General features: G+C 35.4%; 2 protein-coding genes across 2 annotated transcripts in view; one reads left to right on the forward strand and one right to left on the reverse strand.

The window, feature by feature from the left end:
• Positions 1-508: 508 nt before the first annotated feature.
• On the forward strand, positions 509-16,688 carry LOC131779015 (receptor-type tyrosine-protein phosphatase R). Its single transcript, XM_059095533.2, has 17 exons — positions 509-622; positions 728-993; positions 3,593-3,709; positions 4,506-4,682; positions 7,178-7,282; positions 7,727-7,938; positions 8,032-8,124; positions 8,573-8,672; positions 9,034-9,115; positions 10,102-10,178; positions 10,302-10,341; positions 10,780-10,877; positions 11,390-11,524; positions 12,163-12,323; positions 12,880-12,940; positions 13,315-13,367; positions 14,379-16,688. The coding sequence occupies exons 1-17, from the start codon at positions 535-537 to the stop codon at positions 14,506-14,508; spliced, it is 1,995 nt and encodes a 664-aa protein (XP_058951516.1). The 5' UTR covers positions 509-534; the 3' UTR covers positions 14,509-16,688.
• Positions 16,689-19,386: 2,698 nt separating this feature from the next.
• LOC131778843 (myotubularin-related protein 13) overlaps positions 19,387-22,027 on the reverse strand; it is a 30,050-nt gene continuing 27,409 nt past the window's right edge. Inside the window, exon 39 of the mRNA XM_059095312.2 lies at positions 19,387-21,806. Coding sequence (XP_058951295.2) covers positions 21,714-21,806 — 93 coding nt within the window. The 3' untranslated portion in view covers positions 19,387-21,713. The remainder of the gene's footprint in view (positions 21,807-22,027) is intronic.

Consider the following 22,027-nt stretch of genomic DNA (forward strand, 5'->3'; position numbering starts at 1 on the left):
TTTCTTTCGAATAAATTACCTTCTAGCTTCGATATATGGTGATTATTTATGTAAACTGAAGGATTCCCTGCGGAGAAAAATCTCTATAACAGCTTAAACATATCAGGATTTCCAGGCTAAAAATGTTTAGCTGAATAAAAAATGTATTTGAATTAATAAAGGATAATTTTTTGTGATTTGTAGTCGTGCCAGAATCTTGGCAATCGGGGTTTCTATTCAAATGTTATGCTCATGTCCCTACATGGCAATTTTCCCCCAACGATTAGTCGTTCTTAGGCCGTTTGAGCCGGATCTATTCATTTCAATTTTCGTGATGTAATTTTTTAAGCAAATTAGTTTTGATATGATTCTCTTGGTTCCTATGAGCTTAAGAGTTTTGTGCCAGGAAAAATTAATTAATTTTTTTGCCGTTCTATCTCAGCTGCGGCGCGTAATTTTTTCCTGTCCTATCACGTGACTAAACATTGTACATGCGCTGTTAGAATATTTTCCTCGAGTCGGAAGCGGACCGAAACGTCGAGTGATGGAGGGAAAATGGTGGTTTGGTTCTTCGAATTTATATGGCTTTTCTGGATTTTGACATCTTCTGAAGCGAGATCCACGCATACCAGAAAAATCCAAGGTTCCCAAATTGTTATTGTCCTAGTTTATTTCGCTGTGATCAATGACAACAATTTTTTCGCTTAGGTTTGATCGTCTAATGTTTGTTTCTAACTAACTTCATCAGCTGTTGGTCAATCTGCCTACGCTGGTTCGTATGGCAGCCGTACTACAGGATTTTTCCATGGTGTAGGGCAGGGAAAGCCGCCAAGAAATAGAGAGAACCTTCAAGGGAAGAAAAAGAATGAAGGGAAAAATATTCAAATGGAATTTAAGCGAAAAGTTTCCTCTTTCAAGTCGACAGAAAGCGCTACTACGATCGCTCGTGAAATCAACAGCAACCTTACAGCGGGTCATCGTGAGGACCTGCCGGAAATTTATATTTTAGTGTTGGTGAGTCTTCTTTTTGTGTTCTTTATTCGCGTTGGTGGTAATTTTATTAGTGTATCCGGAGTCTTTCCGGATTTTTTGTTTGTTTGTTGAGAAAAGGTTCTGTCCGAGCGAGCATACATTGAATTGTCGGTCGACAGGTCTACAGCTTTCATACCGCCGTTACAGTTTCCATTACGATTTTGTTTTTTTGAGAGAATTATAATAATTGTCTGTTGCTTAACAACTCGGTTCGTAGTCGAATGATGTGGATGGAATTAAATTCAAAAGATCGTGTTTTCACACAATTCGATACGTTTTGTAGCGGTTCTTTCGGTCATGCCAGACACCTGGAATAGGTTTGTCCTGGGGAAACTTTTTTCGGTGCTCTACCGCGAGAAAACTACATTTATTATAGAAAATGCGTGGGTTTGACAGAGTTTGACGATTGTATTTTTGATGTAAATTTCTTTTACTGATAGCAGAGGTTTTATATAACCGATGGACTAGTTTCGAATGAGGTCACATCGGTTCTTCGCGCGCGAAAACGAATATTTTGCGTGATCTTTCGATCTGGCATTATCTGACCCCGTAATTATGTTCATGGGATCAGTGTTCGCCACTTCTTCGCCGATTTCCATTTTAATGGGGTTTGATTCGCGGAACAATCATTTCCGTGACATGTTTCATTAAATCCTCCCACTCAAACAATAACTGGCGGATATACTGTATTGTCGGCAACTCGTTTCAAAAATATTTTCTTCGTTTTGTTGTGGTGAATTTTGAAGATGAGTGTCAACTAACTCGATCGAGTGGGAGGCCAAACCTCGACCAATTAGCGTAACACGATAACCGTGAATGTGAAGACCTGTTCGATTTTGTAAAGGAAAAAAAGAGTCGATATCTCTGACCAAATTTCATATCTAGCGTTTTGTTCTTTAACTATATCGCCATATTAACATACTGAATTTGTTAGTTTGAAGTAAAGATATCATTGTACACCTGTTACTTTAAGTCTAAACATAGTTTTCTAGAATCTATTTTCTTGATGAAAACTTGTAAGTTTTTTAGCGGATGTCTCTGCAATTTTGTAATATCCAATTGCAAACATCTTCTGTTAAATTTGAAACTTCAAACCCATTGAATTAGAAGTTTGTGACAGTAGATTGTTTTTTCCTCGGAGTACACCTGCATCAAAAATAGCTTGTGCGTGGTATGGTATTATTTGGTGTTAATGGAGTTATTTTCCATGGTTGAAGCCTTCAAGTAGTGGGAAATGGTCTATTACCGTAAGCTGTGCCATCCCCAGCATTAATCCAGGAATTCTCTGTGGGATTTCAGGAAGGATAGATAATTTTCAATTTATCTCAATTTGCTAAGAACACCAGCAGAACACGCGTTGTTGAAAACGTTATTTTTCATTTTCCTTATTGCATAGTTGTCAATAATTCTAAGAACCAATCTGAGTCTTTGTTTTGTGTGGAAACAAATTAAGAACTATTGTTTATGGCAAAACATAGTGGAGTGCCTTTCATTTTTGTTAATGTTTCTGATGGAAATGAGAAGGCTTTTTTTTTTTATAGAAATACTTTTGAATCCAATATTGAAATTAAGTTACTCTATACTTTTGAAATAAAAGTTTAGTTTCAGTTCCAGGGATTTGCGTGTAAATCCCTGGTACTATGGGATATCTAGAACTTGACTGATACAGTGTCATCTGAAACACTGAAGCTTTACAATAACTTGAAATATCACCAGTTGAAACTGCTGTTTTCCACCTATATTTCATTGGGTAGATAGCCCATATCACACAGAAAAACAAAGTCATCTATCATCCCTGTCCTTCATTTCCTATGGCTGTTACCAATTAGTCAATTTTTTTTGTTGTCACTGTGAACAAAAATATTTTTAAGAAGATATAGTTTTGTGTTTTTGGTTTCTTCACTAGAAAGTAACAATATTTTATCAATTTTATAATAAGAATATAAATTTAGTTCAGTTGCTTTATTTGACACAGCCCACGTGGATTAGTGATTTTAAAAGCCCCTTCTATGAAGCATTTTAAACTTATTAATCCTTGATTTTTAGGGGTTTTGTCAAGTGTTAGCCATCCTTAGGATAGGCCTCCACAACATGTTAATATCATACACTCTAACACTTAAAAGAATATATTTTGTTTTGAGCCATTTTTTAGATGTTTTCCATGCATTCGTTATACATTTTAACATCTTTCTCTTTCTCGAGAGTGACAAGCATCTTATTTATTGTTAAGAAATCACTGCTGAATCAAACATTTATGTCATGTATTGTGAATAAAGGAAGTGGTCCCCATTTGAATAAGAGAGAACATGGAATACAGACTTAATTTACAAATAACCCTTCCTTTATGGCAACAAAACTTTAACCCTATTTGAATTAAACCTTTCTGTTAAATAAAAAGAGAATCATATGTAAATTGAACTATTTAGGATATTGGTTTACGCATAACAGTGTTTGAATCAATAACTGTTCATTTTTGTAAAGTGCCCCTGAGTGTACTTGAGAGATTAAAAAATTTATCTTTAAACCTATACATTGAAAATTATAGGAGCATTTTGATTTTAATGCTGTTGCCTTTTTACAGAACCTGGCCACTGGGCTCAAGAACTTTAGCAAGTCAACCAGGAAACAGTTTACATCTCTTCTTTCCAAGAACTTAGGGCTTCATGAGCAAAGCTGTGTAATTCTTCATGTCTCTCCAGTAAGTACAATAAAGTACAGCTAGAGATTATGAAAATTATTGTTGGAACATTAGGGGAAATTTCTGGACCAATAGGCTACGTTGAAGACACCGACTTCTACTATAACAGCAAATCACTCAATATGTGTTCTTTTTGTGTGTACAAAATATGAAACACACCTGGTTGGAGTCAGTAACACCTGTGTTCTATCATAAGCTACTACATTGCTGTTACAATTTCTACAGCTTCTCCCAAATAACCAAATATGTCTTATTATTTTTTGTGTGTGTTTTCATAACTTGGAAATGGGCTATCAAGTCATTTCAAAATGTTATGCGCACCTGGCCAGAGTCAATATCAAAAATAAAGTGATTTGATCTGAGAGGATAGTAACAAAAACACTCACACATGTGACTCACACTGACAACAGGCTGAGCAAATAAAGCAGTTGACCCTTTAACTCTCAAAATCTGATTGTTAATTCTCTAACTGCTATGTATTTCCTTATAAATAATTTTTGAGAATTTGATGTTAGATCAAGATAACTTCTACCTGATAAATTTGAGTATTCTCATTATCTGCTTGTTGGATAATATGTAGATGTTATAGGAGGAAGTTATGAGTTAATCGCTTCAGGGATTTAAGGGTTTAGCAAATGCAAGACTTAAAGCAGTAATGGTTTTGGACTTGTACTTGAAAATGGATTAATAGAAGCCTGTAAATGATGTCTGTTTGTGAAACTGAACAACATTCTTATTGATCATGATTATTGATTAAAAGGTAATAGGGTATCTCCACTTTTTTTTTTTTTTTCAGATTTCCCTTAGAAGGATCCAAATTGAACTTTCTTGTGAAAAAGACATGGTTAAAGCTATGGGTTCAGAGTGGGAGCCTAATGTATTTATTCCAGCCAACAAAATGATCCAGACCTTAGACAGCCCAAGGATGCAGCCATTTTTGCGAGAATTCAACATAACTGCTTATGGAATCAAGGTTTAAAACACTTATTAACCCTTTTACTCCTAAGATCTAAACGTAGTTGAACCTTTATTAACCCTTTACATCCTAACATCAGTTTGCATATTCTCCATACTGTTCTCTATACATATACTAAGGTGCTGACAAAGGGAATTTGTTTATCAATCAAGGGCTTCTTTGGCTGGTGATCATTTTCTTTATTCTCTCGACCCTAATGTGTGATTCAGGGGTGATATTGTAAATAGATATTAGATGCTAGTCACCCTGTATTACACAGTCAGTTGTCAAAGTCCCAAATTTGTTTCCCCTTAGTAACTGTACTTTACACCTCTATTAAGGTGGTACAGAAGGCTACCTTGACCTTTTTGGGATGGTTTATATTCTCAGATATTATGGTGTTTGCAGTTCACGCAGTATTTCCTTTAGATGACATTTTTGACACATCCATTTCATTGGTAACCATTCAATAATAAAATATGTAGTGGTTTTTTTTACTATAGATGGAACTTGGGAAACATCTCTACTGTAGATTACTACTTATATTTTCCAAGCAACAAAATTATAAATATGTTATTGTTATTCCTCAATCTTGAAATTTTTAATGATATTTCTAATATTAGTGACATGTTGCAACCATAAGGAAGCGAATGACCACATATTTTATTTTGTCATGTAACATTAGATTGAAAGTTGTGACTCAGAAATGCCCACACCACATTGTATTTTTGTGCTTCTTGATGAAGCCTTTTCCCTCTTTTCACTTCCCAACCAAGTGATGTCAATTTCTTTAAGTCAAGAAGAAGCTTAGAACATTCTCTGGGACCTCTACTTTTGTGTTGCTTTTCTATCTCTCGCTAGTGAACAGGATGAGTGCTAAGATTGTCTCAACACCACAGGATAGGTTTCATTACTACAAATGGTGCAAATGTTTATAGTCTCAGTTACTGATTGGTTTTGCGGGAATAATAACAAGACAAATATGGTGATTATGACCACCTATAGTGCACTATTTTGCATTTTATTGCTGCAGCCATGTATCACTGGCTTACAGAAGATGGCAATTGAACAAAGGAAAGTAAAAAGGGGTTCTCTGACAAATTCTTCCAGAGATATCCCTGCTTTTTGCAAATTAGTTAGTGCAGCTACATTGTGTCATGCAACTGCAACAGCATTATCTTGGGGATGATTGATACTTTTTGAACTAAAACTGGGCAAACTTAAAGTATATACAAACAAGGAAAATTTACAGTGCTGTCTTCCATGGTCTGCCAAAAATTGTCCAAATGAGAGGGTATAGGATCGCAACCTTAAATTTTTAGTGTTTTAAAGATTAAACTGTAAAAATTGAATATTATTTAGTAGAGTACCATAAGAATCATTATTACCTTCATCTTTGTGCCTGTGCTAAACCATTTTGAGTCGTATTAAATTGGCATGGATTTAGAGAAGCTTTTCTCCAAAAATGGCATTTTGAACACACTCCTTAATTCCATGAAATTCCACAAATTCCATGGCACTGAGCAAAATTAAATTTTTTGTTCTCAATTTATGTGTAGAATCATATATCACATGTGAAAATTTTAAGTCATTCCAACAAATCTTAAATATTTTATCAACAATTTGAGACACTTCACAGAATGTAGCCTTCAGTACCACCTTATTAGTGGTCACCTCTATTAATCAGACATGTTAACCTTTGAGTGAGTTCCAATGGCTAGTTCATGATGTCTTCCACCTGTATTGAATGGTCACATAAAGTGAAACCACTAAAATAAAACTAGGAATGATCTTTCAAGTAAAATTTAATCTATGTTTCTCTCTGGAAATCAATGTTAGGAATATCTTTGAACAAGTTCTTTATCACTTTTTGTATTACCCCTATTCTGTGGAACCTGTATTTAGCAGTCAAATACAGGTTTGACTGTATCAGTTTTCAAAGCTTTATTAAAATACATTTTCTATAAGTTTAGCTCTGACAGTGTAAAATCAAATCAATATTCCACGGTTGATATCTTCCTTTCATCTTATTTTATAAACCCTTCTACTTAGAAATGTAATGACATTGTCACTTCTGGAGGTAAAAAGTTAAAGGAAGTACGCATGAATGTGTGTCTTGTTTTGTGCATTATATTCAGGGCAAGAAACTTTTTTAAAAAATGCAAGCCTGATTCAGATTGTATTGTCTTTGATAGCTCGGAGAAACACAAGAGGGCCAAACAAAATGACAAACAATAATTGTACAGTCACACTCGAACTGATTTTAACCAAAGATCACTCAAATATCCTTATACATGTAGCTTACATGAAATATCATTGCTTAAATAATTAAATGAAACGCAGAAGAAATGATGCATTTGTTCAAAGGGACAAGTGAGTTGCAACAACAGTTTCTTTCTCTGGACCATTTGCTCACCATCTGTGTTTTATTCTCTTTCCTACATTATCTTTGGAATTAAGGTTTGTTGTTGTCTGACTTATCACATTTTGTTCAAAACATTTCTTTTACCCAGGAAACCCCTGAAATAGACCTTGCTGTTTATCAGGAAATGTGGTTTCCTGTGGCAGTTGTGGCTGGTGTGACAGTTATTCTTATATTTCTGGCTATTGTTTGCCTGGTAAGTCACAGCATTCCTAATTTCCTGTACATCAGAATAGAAAGATCACCTAATTATAAGTCGAGTAGTGACACATTTCTCCCAACTGTCTACATGTAATTCCCTAAATTGCAGATAATCTAATTTTCCCCACTGGTTTTAAGTTATTTCTCCATTTGCTAGGTCTGAAAAGTTGGGGTCATATCCAAACCATGTCTCCTCATTTAATATTTTTCTTAATTTTCATTTATATGTGTCTGTTAGATGTTTTATAGGAATATATTTAATTTAGAAGATAATTTAAAGACAAAAGATTCCTTTGAGCTTAAGGGTAAACCAGCAACTGCAATAATCATTGATGAAAAATAGTAATCTTATGTAAAAAAAAACTAACTTAAGGCTAAGGTTTTTTAAGCAAAATGGAACGCTAGATGGATAACTATGATAAATTTCTCTTACTTGTAGCTGTTTTGCCGACGTCATCTAGAAGCCAAGGCTGAAGAAGAACATCGTACACAACAGCTTGATCCAGAGAAGCTTCTCTATCCTGCTGTTGACCCTGCAAACAACATGTCAGCAAGCATGATACAGCCTGATGCAGGAAGGGTGTATACAATAACAGGTTTACCCCCCAAGGCAAGAAAATGGAAAGGGTCTCAGTTATCCTTATCAGACAGGTGAGGTACATTTTACAGCTTCTTAACTTTCTTGTACTCTCATATCTTCAGAAACTTATTTTTGGCTAAATGATGTTTGTGTTTTGATTTTAGACGTGGCTCCAAAGCTTCTCTGGTCTTAGATCTCAACAGATCATCATCAACTGAATTAGGACCCAGCTCTTCTGCTCCAAGTATATTAGAAAGGTAACAGTGTCAAATTGTAATATGATTTACATCAAATTAAACTGAAAATAAGACTTTCTTTTGTCAAAATTTTTGTAAGGGTGCTTTGCTATGGTTGGGTATTTTAAAGCTTTTTACAAATTAACACATCTTACAGAGACCATTTCTACACATCTCTTATCACTGAGGTGAGAATTGAAAAGGTAGTATACATTTTATGTAGTGGAACCTTTTAGTGAGACTCCAAAAGTCCAGTGTGAAGATATTAGACTGGAGAGCCTAATGGGATGTTTCTTGTACTTTCCAAGGGAAGGAGCTATTCTCTGGGTTGTCTTATCACTCTCACTGCTTAAAAGTTTTAATTGATATTTCAACATAATAAATATGCTAGTAAATTAAACAAAATTCTATGAAATATTTGCATATTTTGAATTGAATGTCACATTGTGTGTAATTTTTCTATTTGCAGTCCCACAGAAGAAAAACTAGCTTCTAAATCCAGGTCTCTAACTTGCAATGAATTGGAAAACTGTGTAAATGAACCCAAGAAACTTTATGCCGAATTTTGGGTGAGTCAGAGAACCAGTGAATTACCTAAAATGATAGGGGTCATAGGGGTGGTACAAAGAAATATTTTGAGTTCCTCACAAGGATTTTTACCTTGGGGCCCAGTTATTCAAAGGGCAGATGATGCTGTCCAACAGAAAATTCGCTATCCAGTGGATAAACATTAACAAAACCTATTGCACTATCCACCAGATAGAGATTTATCAGGTGGATAGTGTTATCCACTACTTGAACAACTGGGGCCAAAACTTAAACTGTCATGGTGCTATGTCCCACCATTGAGGGCACATGTTGAGTGAAATTTCATTCAATTTGTTATTTTGAACCAATAACTCTCAACTTTCTCTATTTATCTACATGTAGGAAATGCCAATGAATAATCCTCCTCCAGAAGAGAGGATTCCTGGTTCCAGTTACAGAAACAGATACCCATTTGTTTTACCAAGTAAGCCACAGGCCTTTAGGCAGGTTATTTAAATGTGTATGATCATGTAGTCTAGTTGTCTAGGTGAGAGTAGTCCTGAAATGGACTTTAGTCTGTACTGTTGACTTACATTTCAATAACCTGAGCGGACAACATCATCAGAGTCAGTGAGTAGTTGTTTTCAGTTAAGTGTACCATATCCAGTTCATATAAACTGATTGGTCAATCCATCGTTAATGTTAGGTCATTCTCTTTGGTTTGTTTGTGTTATTAGTGTTGTGAACAAGTCATTTGTGAGTTTGTAGTTCAGCAAAAGAGCAGTCTCAGCCATTACCAAGAAAGCCAAACATGTTATCCAAATGTTGATTTTTGCAATCAATGCGAAAAAGGCTGACATCATTGATATAACAATGTATTTACTCATCTGAAACAACCCAGCCTTAAAATGTATTGAGATCCATTGGTTGCTTGTGACTGTAGTCCTAGTTAGACTTCATCAAAACATGTGGCCATTAGGATTTAGCTCTCTCCTTGTTTGAGGCAATTGTGATATATTGGAAGAATTATCCACTGAAGCGAAGGTAAACAGTGGAGGATATTAGATATCATTAGTTAGACTTTGTCAAAATATCTGGCCATTAGGATTTAGTTCTGTCCTTGTTTAAGGCAACTGTGATATATCAGATGTATCATCCACTGAAGTGTTGGCAAATAGTGGAGGATATTTTCTGAGCCTTTATATTTTCTGCCCCTTTCAGTCAAACATTGTGGTATTTACTTAATAAAAAACCAAAAATTGCAGACTGAGGTTTTCAGATCAATGAAAGAGGAAGCCCTGCAACAGGGTGTAACTTATTGCATCACATCTCATTTCCAGAAGGGATCCTTTCTCTTTTGTTTACAGCTGATAAATGTTTTTAACTCAGCTTATCAAGACATTTAACTTGTACTTTCTTACAACAAGAGACAATTAGTGTTAATGCAAACTGTATTCTGTTCATTTTCAGATAGTAGAAGTAGAGTGAATCTACCTGAAATACCAGGAGATGCTTTATCTCTTTACATTAATGCAAATTTTTTGAAGGTAAATTTAAAAGTGGAATCGCTGTTTTAGCACATTTTATTGAATCTCACATTATTATGTCTTAACACTCATGATAGATGTTAGTTAGTGCTTATTTCACTTTTTTTTTTAATTCATATTCAGGGTTACGAGGGTCGAAAGCAAGCTTACATAGCCACCCAAGGTAATTATTTTGTCAAGTTCTGTTATCAAATCTAACTTTTCACTGACTACAATAACTGCTTGATGAGATTGGGTTGTGTATGAATTAATGAGCTCTCCAACTATGAGGAGGAAGAAGGGCAAGAGATAAAGGATATGATTACTAACTTTAGAAACTCTTGATTGTTAAACAATTTCTCCTTGTTAGCCCCCTAAGGAAATGTATGTGGAACAGTATCAAGAATATGAATAATGATATTGGGGTGTAAAGGGTTATGCCAGATTGAGCTCCAGCAGCAAAGATGCTTGGAGGGTCTGAGAACCTCACCAAGCTAACTCTGTGTTAAGATTTTAAGTCTCTGTGATAGCTCATCCACAAACACTTAAATGGTGTAATAATTTGTAAGTAACCTTTCTTGTGTACCACTTTGAAGGATATCATTAATGTTTCTTCATCTAGGTCCATTGTCAGTTACAGTAAAAGATTTTTGGAGAATGATATGGCATCATCAATGTCCAATCATTGTTATGATAACAAAACTTAAAGAAAGAAATGAGGTATGATTTGGATAGCATGAATTACCAAGCATATTGTTTTATTATATTTACAGGGATCATGTTATTAGAAAGCTTATATTATTTAGGTAAATGCTTATATTCAAAATGAAATCTGTTTTGATAAATCTTAATATGTTGCTTTTTAACCATTCTTTTTAGCTGTTTTAATATGAGGGGTTTACCCAAGTCCCCAAAATTCACCTCTTACTTATGGCATCATGATAAATCATGGTCTAGGTTGTCAAAATAAACCGGCAACTGGTGTATTTTGCTGTCTACTCTGAAAAATGCAATGGCTTTTCAATTTTCAGCTTAGAGGAATAACATTGCACTGACTACTTTGTACCGCTGTCAGATTACTCAAAATATCTTTTTGACAACCCTGCATGATAATAATTTACAAATAAACTACACCATTTCCCTCACCCCTCTTTTTGCTTCCTCATCTGCTCTTGGTTCACACTCTCTTGGTTCAGGTTTCTTGTATTCAAGTAAACACTTTACTTTGTTAGACAAAATGTGAACAATACTGGCCTGATCCAACATTCCGAACGCAAGAGAAGTATGGAGACATTGTTGTCACTTTTGACTCTGTAATTGGACGAGATGGGTATCAGATCACTTCATTTTACATCAGTCATTCACAGGTGATTTTTCTAGTAAAGTCAATTGACACTTTTTCTTTAAGAAATGACTACAATTTAGGTTCTCCTCACATTTTTAGCATGTTTTCTTGTGATCAAGTGAGGAGAACAGTTAAGATTATCACATGTAGGGTGCTATCTTGTTGTAACACCAAATTCTTTTGTCTAATATACTTTACAAGAACATATATGGAAGGCAGAAGGGGGATTTATTGATTCAGTCCTGTGGTATATTTAGTGAAAAAAGAAAGATATTTATGTAGCTTAACCCTTAAACTCCCATGGGTGACTGAGACAGAGTTTCTCCTTACAATATCCATCCAATATCAAGTAGATAATTAATGAGAATAAAGGAAGAGATCAATTAGGGGATTAAAAGTTGATCCAGTACCACATTCTTCAAACTAATATCATGAGAATTGTATGGCAGACCTTAAGGAGAATTGCTAATGAGATCTTTGATAGTGAGAGGGTTAACAACACAATGTAGAGCACAGTGTTAATCAGACAACATTGATTTATGGGTAATGGATAGATTGAGCTGTGGAAATTTTGTGCTGATACCATAAATTTTTACTTCATTTGAGGTAATTCTTTTCCTCATATATTTATTTGTCATGTTCTTTTGTTGAATGTTTCAGTCATTGGAAGCTCCTCGGAGAGTTTACCACTACTGGTACACAGCATGGCCTGATCATGGTGTCCCTGACTCACCAAGACAATTTTTAAGATTAGTAGAGGAAGTGCATATTGCTCAGGAGAGAGAGGATGTCAAAGAAGGGCCTGTTGTTGTTCATTGCAGGTTGGTTATCAAGGTCACTAACGGCATGTCTAGCTAGTAAATTTCCTTCAAAAACATTTAATAATAATATGCACCTTGAAGTAAATAAAATGAAAAATATAGAAAATTGTAGCAAGACAAAGGGAATCATGCTCTTAGTTTTTGGGATACCAGATACTTTTAAGTCTGAAGGCTATGAATGACAGAAAAAGATCTGAATATCAAAAAAAATTGTTACACATTATTTTAAGTGAATGTAATAAAAAAGCAGCCTAATGAAAATTTTAGGCTTAAAGGGCTTCCAAATTAATTCCTTCTGGACATTTGACCTTTTTCCTGTTGTTTGCATGGCTTTGTAACTTACAAAGTGAAACACTGTATCAGGATAACTGTAATCATGAGCTTAAATCTGGATTGAAACCCCACCTTTTAATTTAGTTTATAAAGGTTTCTTAAATCTAGTTTTTTAATGAGAAATTCTCTGGCTAAAGTTATTTTGGTTGTAGCTATCCTCAACAATTTTCAATGAGATGTAATGTGACATTTACCCCTTAACTTTTGTTTGCTTTTCTCTCAGTGCTGGAGTTGGAAGAACAGGATGCTTTATTGCAGCTAGTATAGGAATTGAACAGATCAAGGTGTGTATTGTTCAGAGAAAACTTGAATGAGTGAAATCAAGAGAAATTGGTGTGATTACAAAAATTAAGAACTTCCAGAAACATTATTCATAAGTATGTAGGATGCAGCAAGTTTTCTGTTTTGCATGTGAGACAAATCCTCTGGAGCACTACCTTCTTGGGTCATAATAGGTCCTCTTTTTATTTTCAATGCCACAAAATTTTGCTATATCAGTAGTGACAGGCAGTCTTAAATTGCCTATTCTCTAGCATCATTATACAACCTCTAGTTATTTTCAATGCCTTAAAATTTTGCTTTATCAGTAACCACATGCAATCTTAAACTGCCTATCTTCATTCCAAGCTGATGTATACGTTTTCTTTTCCACCATTAGAAAGAAGGTCTTGTAGACATTCTAAAGATAGTGAGCCTTATGAGAATAGACAGGTGAGTTGTATCCAAACTCTCAAACCCTCTGACTTCCAAGATTTTAATATTGATCCTTCAAACTGTTTGTTATACATTTCTTATAATTTGAGATTAGAAAATTTGGTGTTTATTCAAATAGTTTATGATATTTTTTTGGTAATGTACTTCACTTTACCTTTTTGCTTGAAAATGAGTTGATTTTTTTTTATTGAGAATTGCAATTTTGGTGTTCCCTGGGAATGAAAGTTTTAACCCTTGAACTCCCATAAGTGACCAAGACAGAATTTCTCCTTACAATATCAATGCAATATCAATCATACAGGTGATGAGAATAAAGAGAAATAAAATATAAGTTTGAGGATTTCCTGGTTGATCCAGTACCAAATTCTCAGAACTAGCATCATAAGGATTGTATAGCAAACAGTAAGGAGAATTACTGATGAGATATTGGGCATTAAAGGATTAAATTGTTTCAAGTTAGGCCTTTCCTCATCAAGGCCTGTTTGTTCTAATGTGGGTTGAGTTAACCCAAGGTTATAATGAAATCTTATTTCATATCTGAAAGCTTTGACCCTTGACCCCTTGCTCTGACTGGGTGTACTGATAACTTTGGTTTAGGCTCATTTAATTGAAAATTGACAGCCCCTTCATAAAAGAATGTTAATTCATAAATTTATTTATTGACTGAGAGAAGGGGCCTGACAAAAAAATTATTTGGTTTGAGGTTATGACGTACAGACCCAGTATAGCTAGGTCTGTGCTTCATGACTGAGAGCTAAATATTTTCCCATCCAACCAGAACTAACTTTGTCAATGAGCATTTTATCTACTGGTATATTTTCTGTCTTTTCCCTTTTTTTTCTTCCTTTCTTCTTCCAGCTCTTATCTTGCATGGCTGTAGGTCTTTTTACAGCCCTGCTTAAGGATTTTTTCAGATGTTTTTTAATAACATTGCATGTTGTGATACTCATAGTACTGTAGTAGTTACAAAAATGCACTGCAACTTAACCTTTTTTTACAAATCCTCAGGGGTGGTATGGTGGAGAATGAATCGCAGTATGAGCTTATATACAATGCTCTTTATCATTTTTGGACAACACGTACTGGGAGTGATGACGACACCCGCGACATAGCACTTGAAGCAATCTTTGATGAATAATCCATGACAAATGCAATGATTACACATACTTTTTTTGGAATTCCTCCGACATGCTGGTCATGGAAGATATAATGATTAGGTGAATTGTACAGATCAGTTATGGCTATCATCCATCAAAGTGTGCGCTGAGAGGAGTGACTAACACACATCACTTTTCATAAAAAAAAAATTTTAAGATGTGGATTAAGGTGTTTTTTTATTATTATTTCAATGGGTGGATCAGCAGTAACTGAACCACTGTGAAGTTTTCATCAAGAATTTGTCCTCAGCTGTTAGCTTGTGTAAGGCTGACATGAACAATTCGTTGCCTCAAATAATGATGTCTCACAACATGCCACTGGAAAAAATATTTGCAAAAGCATGGAGTACAACAAACAGTTCAGAGCTTGTCAACACAGGAAGGTTCCAAATTTATGAACTTCTGACCAGTCAGTTTATATCTGTTTGCAGTTCTGTGGAAATAGTATCAGCTGCCATCCTGCTTTTCATGTGGTTCATACCAGTTTGTGAAGGGACTGTTCCATGTTATGTTTTGAACAAGCTCAGTTTATAGAAGGGTATAGTGAAGAGGCGTACAAATATTAGACATGTCCCTTGCAGGCCAAGGGACAAATAACAAATTTTTTGCAGCAAGGAATTTTTCATTGAGATGTAACTCACCTTGTTCTTAGTTCTTTTATTTGACTCTTCATCTCTTTAATTTATGAAGTTGCCTTGATTCACCTAATGCTTGGAAAACTGCAGTTTTAGTTGAACAACTGATTACTACAGTAATAGTCAAACCATGATCCATGAGAGGGATTTTCTCCAAACATTTTCTGGAAGACCTCACAATATTTTTTATGGTTTGGATGGAACTGAGTCAGAAGTCAGGTTTCTTGATTGCTTCTAAAATGGCAAGAGTGAGAATGAAGATGAACAAGAGACGAGCTTGTAACCCTATAGTATTATCACTGACCTCATCCCCACTGTCATCATTGAGGTCATTATTTGTGTTGCCATTATCAACACCATTATCATGGCTGTAATCGCAATGTTATGGCCTAGGGACATGTTTATCACCTCTGTGTGCAGCTTCAACTTCAGCCAAGAAAACACTTCCTTCCCAGTGCTCACAGATGACTACTTCTGCATTCTGTGGTCTACCATAAACACTTCCTTGAAAGACTTCACAAAGTGGCGTTTGTAACACCCCTTTGCATGTTAGCCATAATTTGATCTTGTTGAGATTTTGACCAGAAACAAATTCACACTCTTAATTTTTGATCTTTGAAAGGGAAAAAGGATCTCATCATCTTAACCCTATAACTCCCAGATCAAATTTGTAATTCTCCTTACTGTCAACCATACAACTCTTATAATGTTAGTTAAGAAAATTTAGTATTGGATCAATTAATTATCCCCAAATTTATCTTTTTCTCTATTCTCATCACTTATCTGGTTGATGTTGTATAGATATGATAAGGAGAAATTCTGTCTTGGTCACTCATGGGATTTAAAGGGTTAAGTATGTTATGATGACCTGCTATGCTCAATTGTACTAATTTAGCTCCCTGACAACAGAAGAAGTTAATACTTTGCCTGCTAAAAATTTGGCATCAAAAAATATTTTATTTTAAAGTTTTAGTGAAAGGGTCCTTGTTAAAGTTGGGACGGTGAAATTATGAAAGAGATTATTATCAATAGTTATTGTCCTTTGGTGGCTAAGGTAGAGTTCTAAAAATATCCTCAACTAAGAAAATTATTCCATAGTTATCAGAAATTATTGTACAGAATTGTTATTGAGGGATTTTTATTAAATTCTTCAATAGATATTTAATCTGGCCACAGGAATAATATTTACTAACGTTTACAAGGGTGAAGAGAAAGGCTATAGAAATTTATTTAAGATGTTTATGTACATAGTATTGAATGTGCTGCATTAAAATGAAAAATTGGTTACAATAATGTTTAGCAGGTCATTTTCATCGTAGATAAAATATTTTTTTGTGATTAAAACTGTTGTTGTCACACATGTGGAGCTGAGGTGTGGTCGTGAGCTAAGAAGGCTGTATGCTTCATCTTAGAAGTTATCAATGTGTAACTTCTCCTTAAAACATCAATTCAGTGTCCAGCAAACAGGTAATGAGAATAGACAAGCTCATCAGCTGAAGGGTGTTGCAACAGCAGACTGAAATTAGAATCACTAACTGGACTGTAGAAGTCAAAACATAGCTTCAATCAATATTTGAAGATGAAGAATGATTGATCATTCAAAAAAACATTCTACAGCACTATCAAAATCTAGGTCATCCACAGCTGATGTAGGTAAGTAAATTCAATGATTTTTAAGGGTTTACAATCTGATGTTAAATCATTGTGAGGGCAGAAAAATTTCTGATGAACAGATTGCATTCCCAACCCTTCCTTCCTTAAGACAAAGCAAAAGCTTGTCAAAAAAGAATTTACACATTGATTTTCAAAAATTAATTTTGTCTTCTCTTCTTAGCTCACTAGTGATATATCTGGTAAAGCACTGTAAATATGAATTTAAGAGATCCTCGCAGCTAAGAACACATCCCTTACGGGCCTGAATTTTTTTATCTTTTTTCAGGTCCTATTTTCAACCACTAGTTCAGTAGTGTTCTTAGCTTCGAGGATCTCTGAAATTCGTTTCTTTACCGCAGTGCAAATATATGAATTTCATATATCTAAAGTCATTGTTCACTGTAAATATTTTTCAAAGCAAATTGCCAAATTCCAAGTCGTCGTCACTTCTTTGAATCTTGCAACAACACGAGAAAAAGAAATGGAAATTTGACCTAATGGAAACCAAGTTGCACTTTAATGCAGTCAGAAGAATATTCATCTGGTAAGTTTTAGAGATATTTCGTGTGGTCTTTAATGAATTTACGTCAGGCTTATCCTGGAAGTAAATTATGTGTGATATGTTTCAGAAAGATGGACATTTTTATTGAAAATGTTATAATCACAGTTACCATGTAACTACTGCAGTGAGTCTAGAATCATGATAAAGTGGAATGAGGAGGAAATGGGGTTGTACGCTCTCAAATGCGTGAGAATGAAATATCGGAAGAGTAGCTGTCTCATTCGTCTGAGGGCTCAGTTTGTATAATCGTTTCGGGTTCCAAATTTTTACGGTACTTAGTTGCCAAGCCTTTGATTTGGAGTGAGGCTGAAGGTGACCTTGTTGTGATAGAGACCAGTATCTAGTTAGCATAATAACAAGACAATTTGCATTTGAGAAGCAGCAAGATTTGTATCATAACAAGGTCACCCTTAGCCTCACTCCTATTAAAAGGCTTGGCAACCAACCACGCAACTGCAAAATGGACTATTGTTTTCATGAAAAACGCAGTTTTTCGCTAGTCCAAGTTTCTTATCCTTTGAACTCCCGTTCCCAGTTTTTCCTTCTCATTTTTAATTACCATTCACTCCATAACAGTTTCCGTGCCCAGCTGTTCATCCTCGGTCTCGTCCACCATCCCTGGGTTAGTGTGACCCGTTTACAGCAATATGTAGCATATTTGAGGGCAGTTCACATGGAGGAATTTCTCATTATCTACAGTCCTTAAAATTATAGGCTGAATTATACAGGCGTTTTGATTGGTTCTTTCTTCTGATCTTTTGAAGCTCGGGCGCATAAACGACGTCATCATTGATAACGTTTTTCTTCTTTTAATCATATAAAACAAATAGATTACATGCTGCCGAGATCTATATAGCATTATATAATAAGCTCAGTTATGCACGCGTTTTGATTGGTTCTCACTTATGATCTATTGGAGGACAGACTTATAGATGACGTCATCATTAAAACTTTTTAATTCTTTATTATAGATCACAGAGGACGTCAAAATGTAGTAAGAACATCAGTGACACACTCGGCTGCGCCTCGTGTGCCACTTTTTTGTTCCTACCACATTTTGACGTCATCTGTGATCTATTACTGAACAGACGCACGGAAACTTGGAATCTATTCGTTAAATATGTTACAGAATGTAGTAAGAAAATCAGTGATACACTAAGGTTGCGCCTCGTATGCCGTTTTCTGTTCTTACCACATTGTGACGTCATCTGTGATCTATTGCTAAACGAAAGCACAGCAATGTGGACTCCATTTGTTAGCCCTTTACAACCTAACATCAGTATGCATATTCTTCATACTGTTCTTTATACATTTCCTGGGGTGCTGACAAGGAGAATTTGTTTGCCGATCAAAAGCTTTCATTGGTGATCAGTTCCTTTATTCTCAAGACCTTAAAGTGTGATTCAGGGGTGATATTTTAGGGAGAAATTAGATGCTAATCACTCTTTGGGTTAAAAAGGTTAAATTGACAGTAGCTCTCGACCAATGATCGCGAAGGAGTACCAAATGCTTTTAACTAAGCAGAGGAAACCCTCTGGTATACCTTTTCTGTAACTCTCTATCCCTAAGAGTGTTTGGTTTCTAATTTCTCAGTGATTCCTTTAAATCAAAAGTTCAGATCATAACGATAAAGGAAATGATCACAAATCTAAGAAGCTCGTGATTGTCAAACTTTATCTTTGTCCGGACCATAGGAATTGTAAAGAGAATAGTGGAAAGCATAAATGCTAATGTAAAGCTGCAAAGGGTTAAATCTTATAATGCTTCCTTGGAAAAGGTCTCATGTCAAACCATCTAATTAAGCCGATACTTAAAAATGGAAGTATTGTAAAAAGACAAATGAAGACCTTTCAAGTTGGAGAGGTACACAGTGTGTTACGGAAAAAGACCAAACATCGGCTGCAACGGAGGCTGTCCTTAACTTAGCAAAACATCACAACTCGACGCTGTTACGGGCTTTCTTATAACTAATGCAAAGTAATGATTTGGTAGTTCACAGAAGACATTACTCCCAGAAATAAAAATAATTTAATTTACTATTCTTCTAACACGGAACATCCATCAACTACAGCAATGCAATCAAAAGCTGCTCGCACAGTTTAATATCGTCCTAGTGCAAAGAGAAATGTAATCTAAAAAGTTCTCCACTTGCTAGAATTGATAAGATTATCCTATAAAATTTCATGAACGTAAAGGGCGTGCGGTATAGGACTCCACACATAATCTTAACAGTTCAAAAGAAAACGCTTTATTTCTGATTAGAAACGTTATTGATTGGGATCAAATCCACAATGTTCTTATACTACTGTCAATCATTACCATAATAGCTAGAAATTTACAAGACACAATTAAGGCACAATATGTTACAGGAGGAAGAGAGAGGACCCTGGAAACGAGGTTATTACGCTTCCTTCAAATTAATTCAACCTACAAAGTATTAGTAAAGTAACACTGCGAAACGAACAAAGCAATATTTAGGCAAGAAAATACATGGATGACAAAGATTGACAAGGAAGGCACATGTGGAACTTACAAAGTAACAAAAACCGCGAGGCGGCTTTTTATGGAACCCTTAAAATACCCTTCTTGTTTCCTAAGAATGATTGACAGCAGCTAGACCCGCAATCCGTGCCACAATTCCACAGATTGCATGTCATTGAATGACGCTGGTAATGGCAGACTTAAGTTTCTAATCAATACTTAAATAAAATTTAAGCTTTTTAGTAAATTATATTACTACGTTAAGATGAAAAATGAGGTTTTCGTGGGACCAAACGCGAAAACAGACGGCGAAATTCGACATTTTGGAAACAATTTACACGCAAAACGGCCTAGTAGTCGCTTCCTTGTCACAAAGTTCCATTCATACATAGAATGCATGAAATTTTTCAACTTCATCCCAATGTTCAAAAGAATTACTCAGAGTCCTTTAGTTCTATCCACAGACCTAAAGAGCAGACTCTTATTTCCGCTTAACGAGTTTGTCCTCAGTCTTCGCAAAACATGCAACCATATAGCTAAAAAATTTAAAAAAAAAACTTATAGCAAAATTTGCATCCGCCTAATTTTAAGTGATACGCACTATTATAAATACTGAACTTCACTATCATAATTGTAAAACCCTTCAACTCCCTGAAGTGATATATAACTTCTCCCTAAAATGTCCATACATCATCCAGCAAACAGGTTCTGAGAATACCCAAACTTAACAAGTAGTTGTAATCTTGATCTCACAGCAAATTCTCGCAACTAATTTACAAATAAATGTGTCGCAGCTAGAGGGGAGAATCAACAATCTGATCTTTGGAGTTAAAGGGTTAAGTATTTTACAGTACTAAAAATTAATTATATACTTCACATTCTACAAAGCTTCATATCTAAAAATTCTCTTTTAGACCTGCGGAAAATACGCAGGTTCTCCAGCCATCAACTGTCTCCAATTTGCATTCCATTTTCTTTCAGGATAGCTTATTTAAAAACGACATTTCAATAGTGGATCTAACATCGTCCAGACACATGTATGTCCCTCTCAAAATTAAAAAGAAAACGCCATTCACAGCAGTTACGTAAAACACTGGTAATAATTAGAAACAAAACTGTACATCTTCAGAGTAATCTGGATAAAACAATTTCGGATCAAAGTCAGTATCTAAGCAACAGCGCACCTACCCCTCCCTCCAAACACATCAACAGTCTGTTACCGAGTTAAGGTTAATGATAGGTTAGGGGAGGGGTAGGGGTAGGGGCGCAGTTGCTCAAATACTGACATTGATTCTGTGTAAATTGTGATCACAGCGAGCGTGAACACAAAATAAACGCTACAAATGCTTAAAACTAAGGAAACTACGGCGAATGGCCATAAATTAAGAAAGATGCAGACGACTGAAAATTAATTTCGTTTTTCACGAATGTATAAAGTACAACAAATGGGGTAAAAATTAAAACGGGCGTCGTTGCTTCTCCAGTTCGCTTGTTTAGAAAAACAGCCTCCACCGCAAATTCCATGCGAATGACATCACTAAGTGATACCTGAGTGGTTGTAGCTTAGTTACCACGATCAATCAGTATGGCTACGTCAACGGTTAAAAGTCTCGGTATCTCTCGTTAAAGAGAGGAGGGCATCTGACCTTTAAAAATTCCAACTACGCAAAGCCACGATTATTTCAAAAAACTTTTGCCCAAGTTTCGTGGTTCACTCTCTCTAGGCTTCTCCAGTCATTATTCAAGATTCTAAGTACACAATTGGCAATTCATCGATGCCATATTGATAAACAGATTCCTCCTCCGAAGATGAAATGAAGAAACCGTTTGCACAGCGTCGAGAACAGAAAGATCTTCACACATTCATGCTCTGAAGCTTTTCTACCCAAACCTTCGCTTCTTCAGAGGAGTTACACATCAAGTTGTACACTCTCTTCGTCGTCCGCAACTGTGACAAAATCAAGATAAATTCTGTAAGTTTGAGATTATCATCCGAGTCAGGTTGGGGCGAACAGCAAACGACTGCCTACTGTAAATTCGCTGTGTATAATGATGTCACCCTATTTGCATCTGTTTTAAAATTGGAAGATTCTGATAGTTTTTCTGTTGGATCTTTTTAAGGTTTCAAGAGAGGAAAGCGAAGACAGTGGCACACTTCGCCGGTCGTGT

This window comes from Pocillopora verrucosa, chromosome 8 (genome assembly GCF_036669915.1).
Source record: "Pocillopora verrucosa isolate sample1 chromosome 8, ASM3666991v2, whole genome shotgun sequence".
Classification (NCBI taxonomy): Eukaryota; Metazoa; Cnidaria; class Anthozoa; order Scleractinia; family Pocilloporidae; genus Pocillopora; species Pocillopora verrucosa.

Excerpts from the sequence above, each read along its gene's own strand:
- LOC131779015 (XM_059095533.2), top strand. The coding sequence starts at position 535 with ATGGTGGTTTGGTTCTTCGAATTTATATGGCTTTTCTGGATTTTGACA. Across the intron at positions 12,324-12,879 it reads CCTGTTGTTGTTCATTGCAG|TGCTGGAGTTGGAAGAACAG; the intron begins GTTGGTTATCAA and ends CTTTTCTCTCAG. Across the intron at positions 12,941-13,314 it reads TAGGAATTGAACAGATCAAG|AAAGAAGGTCTTGTAGACAT; the intron begins GTGTGTATTGTT and ends TTCCACCATTAG.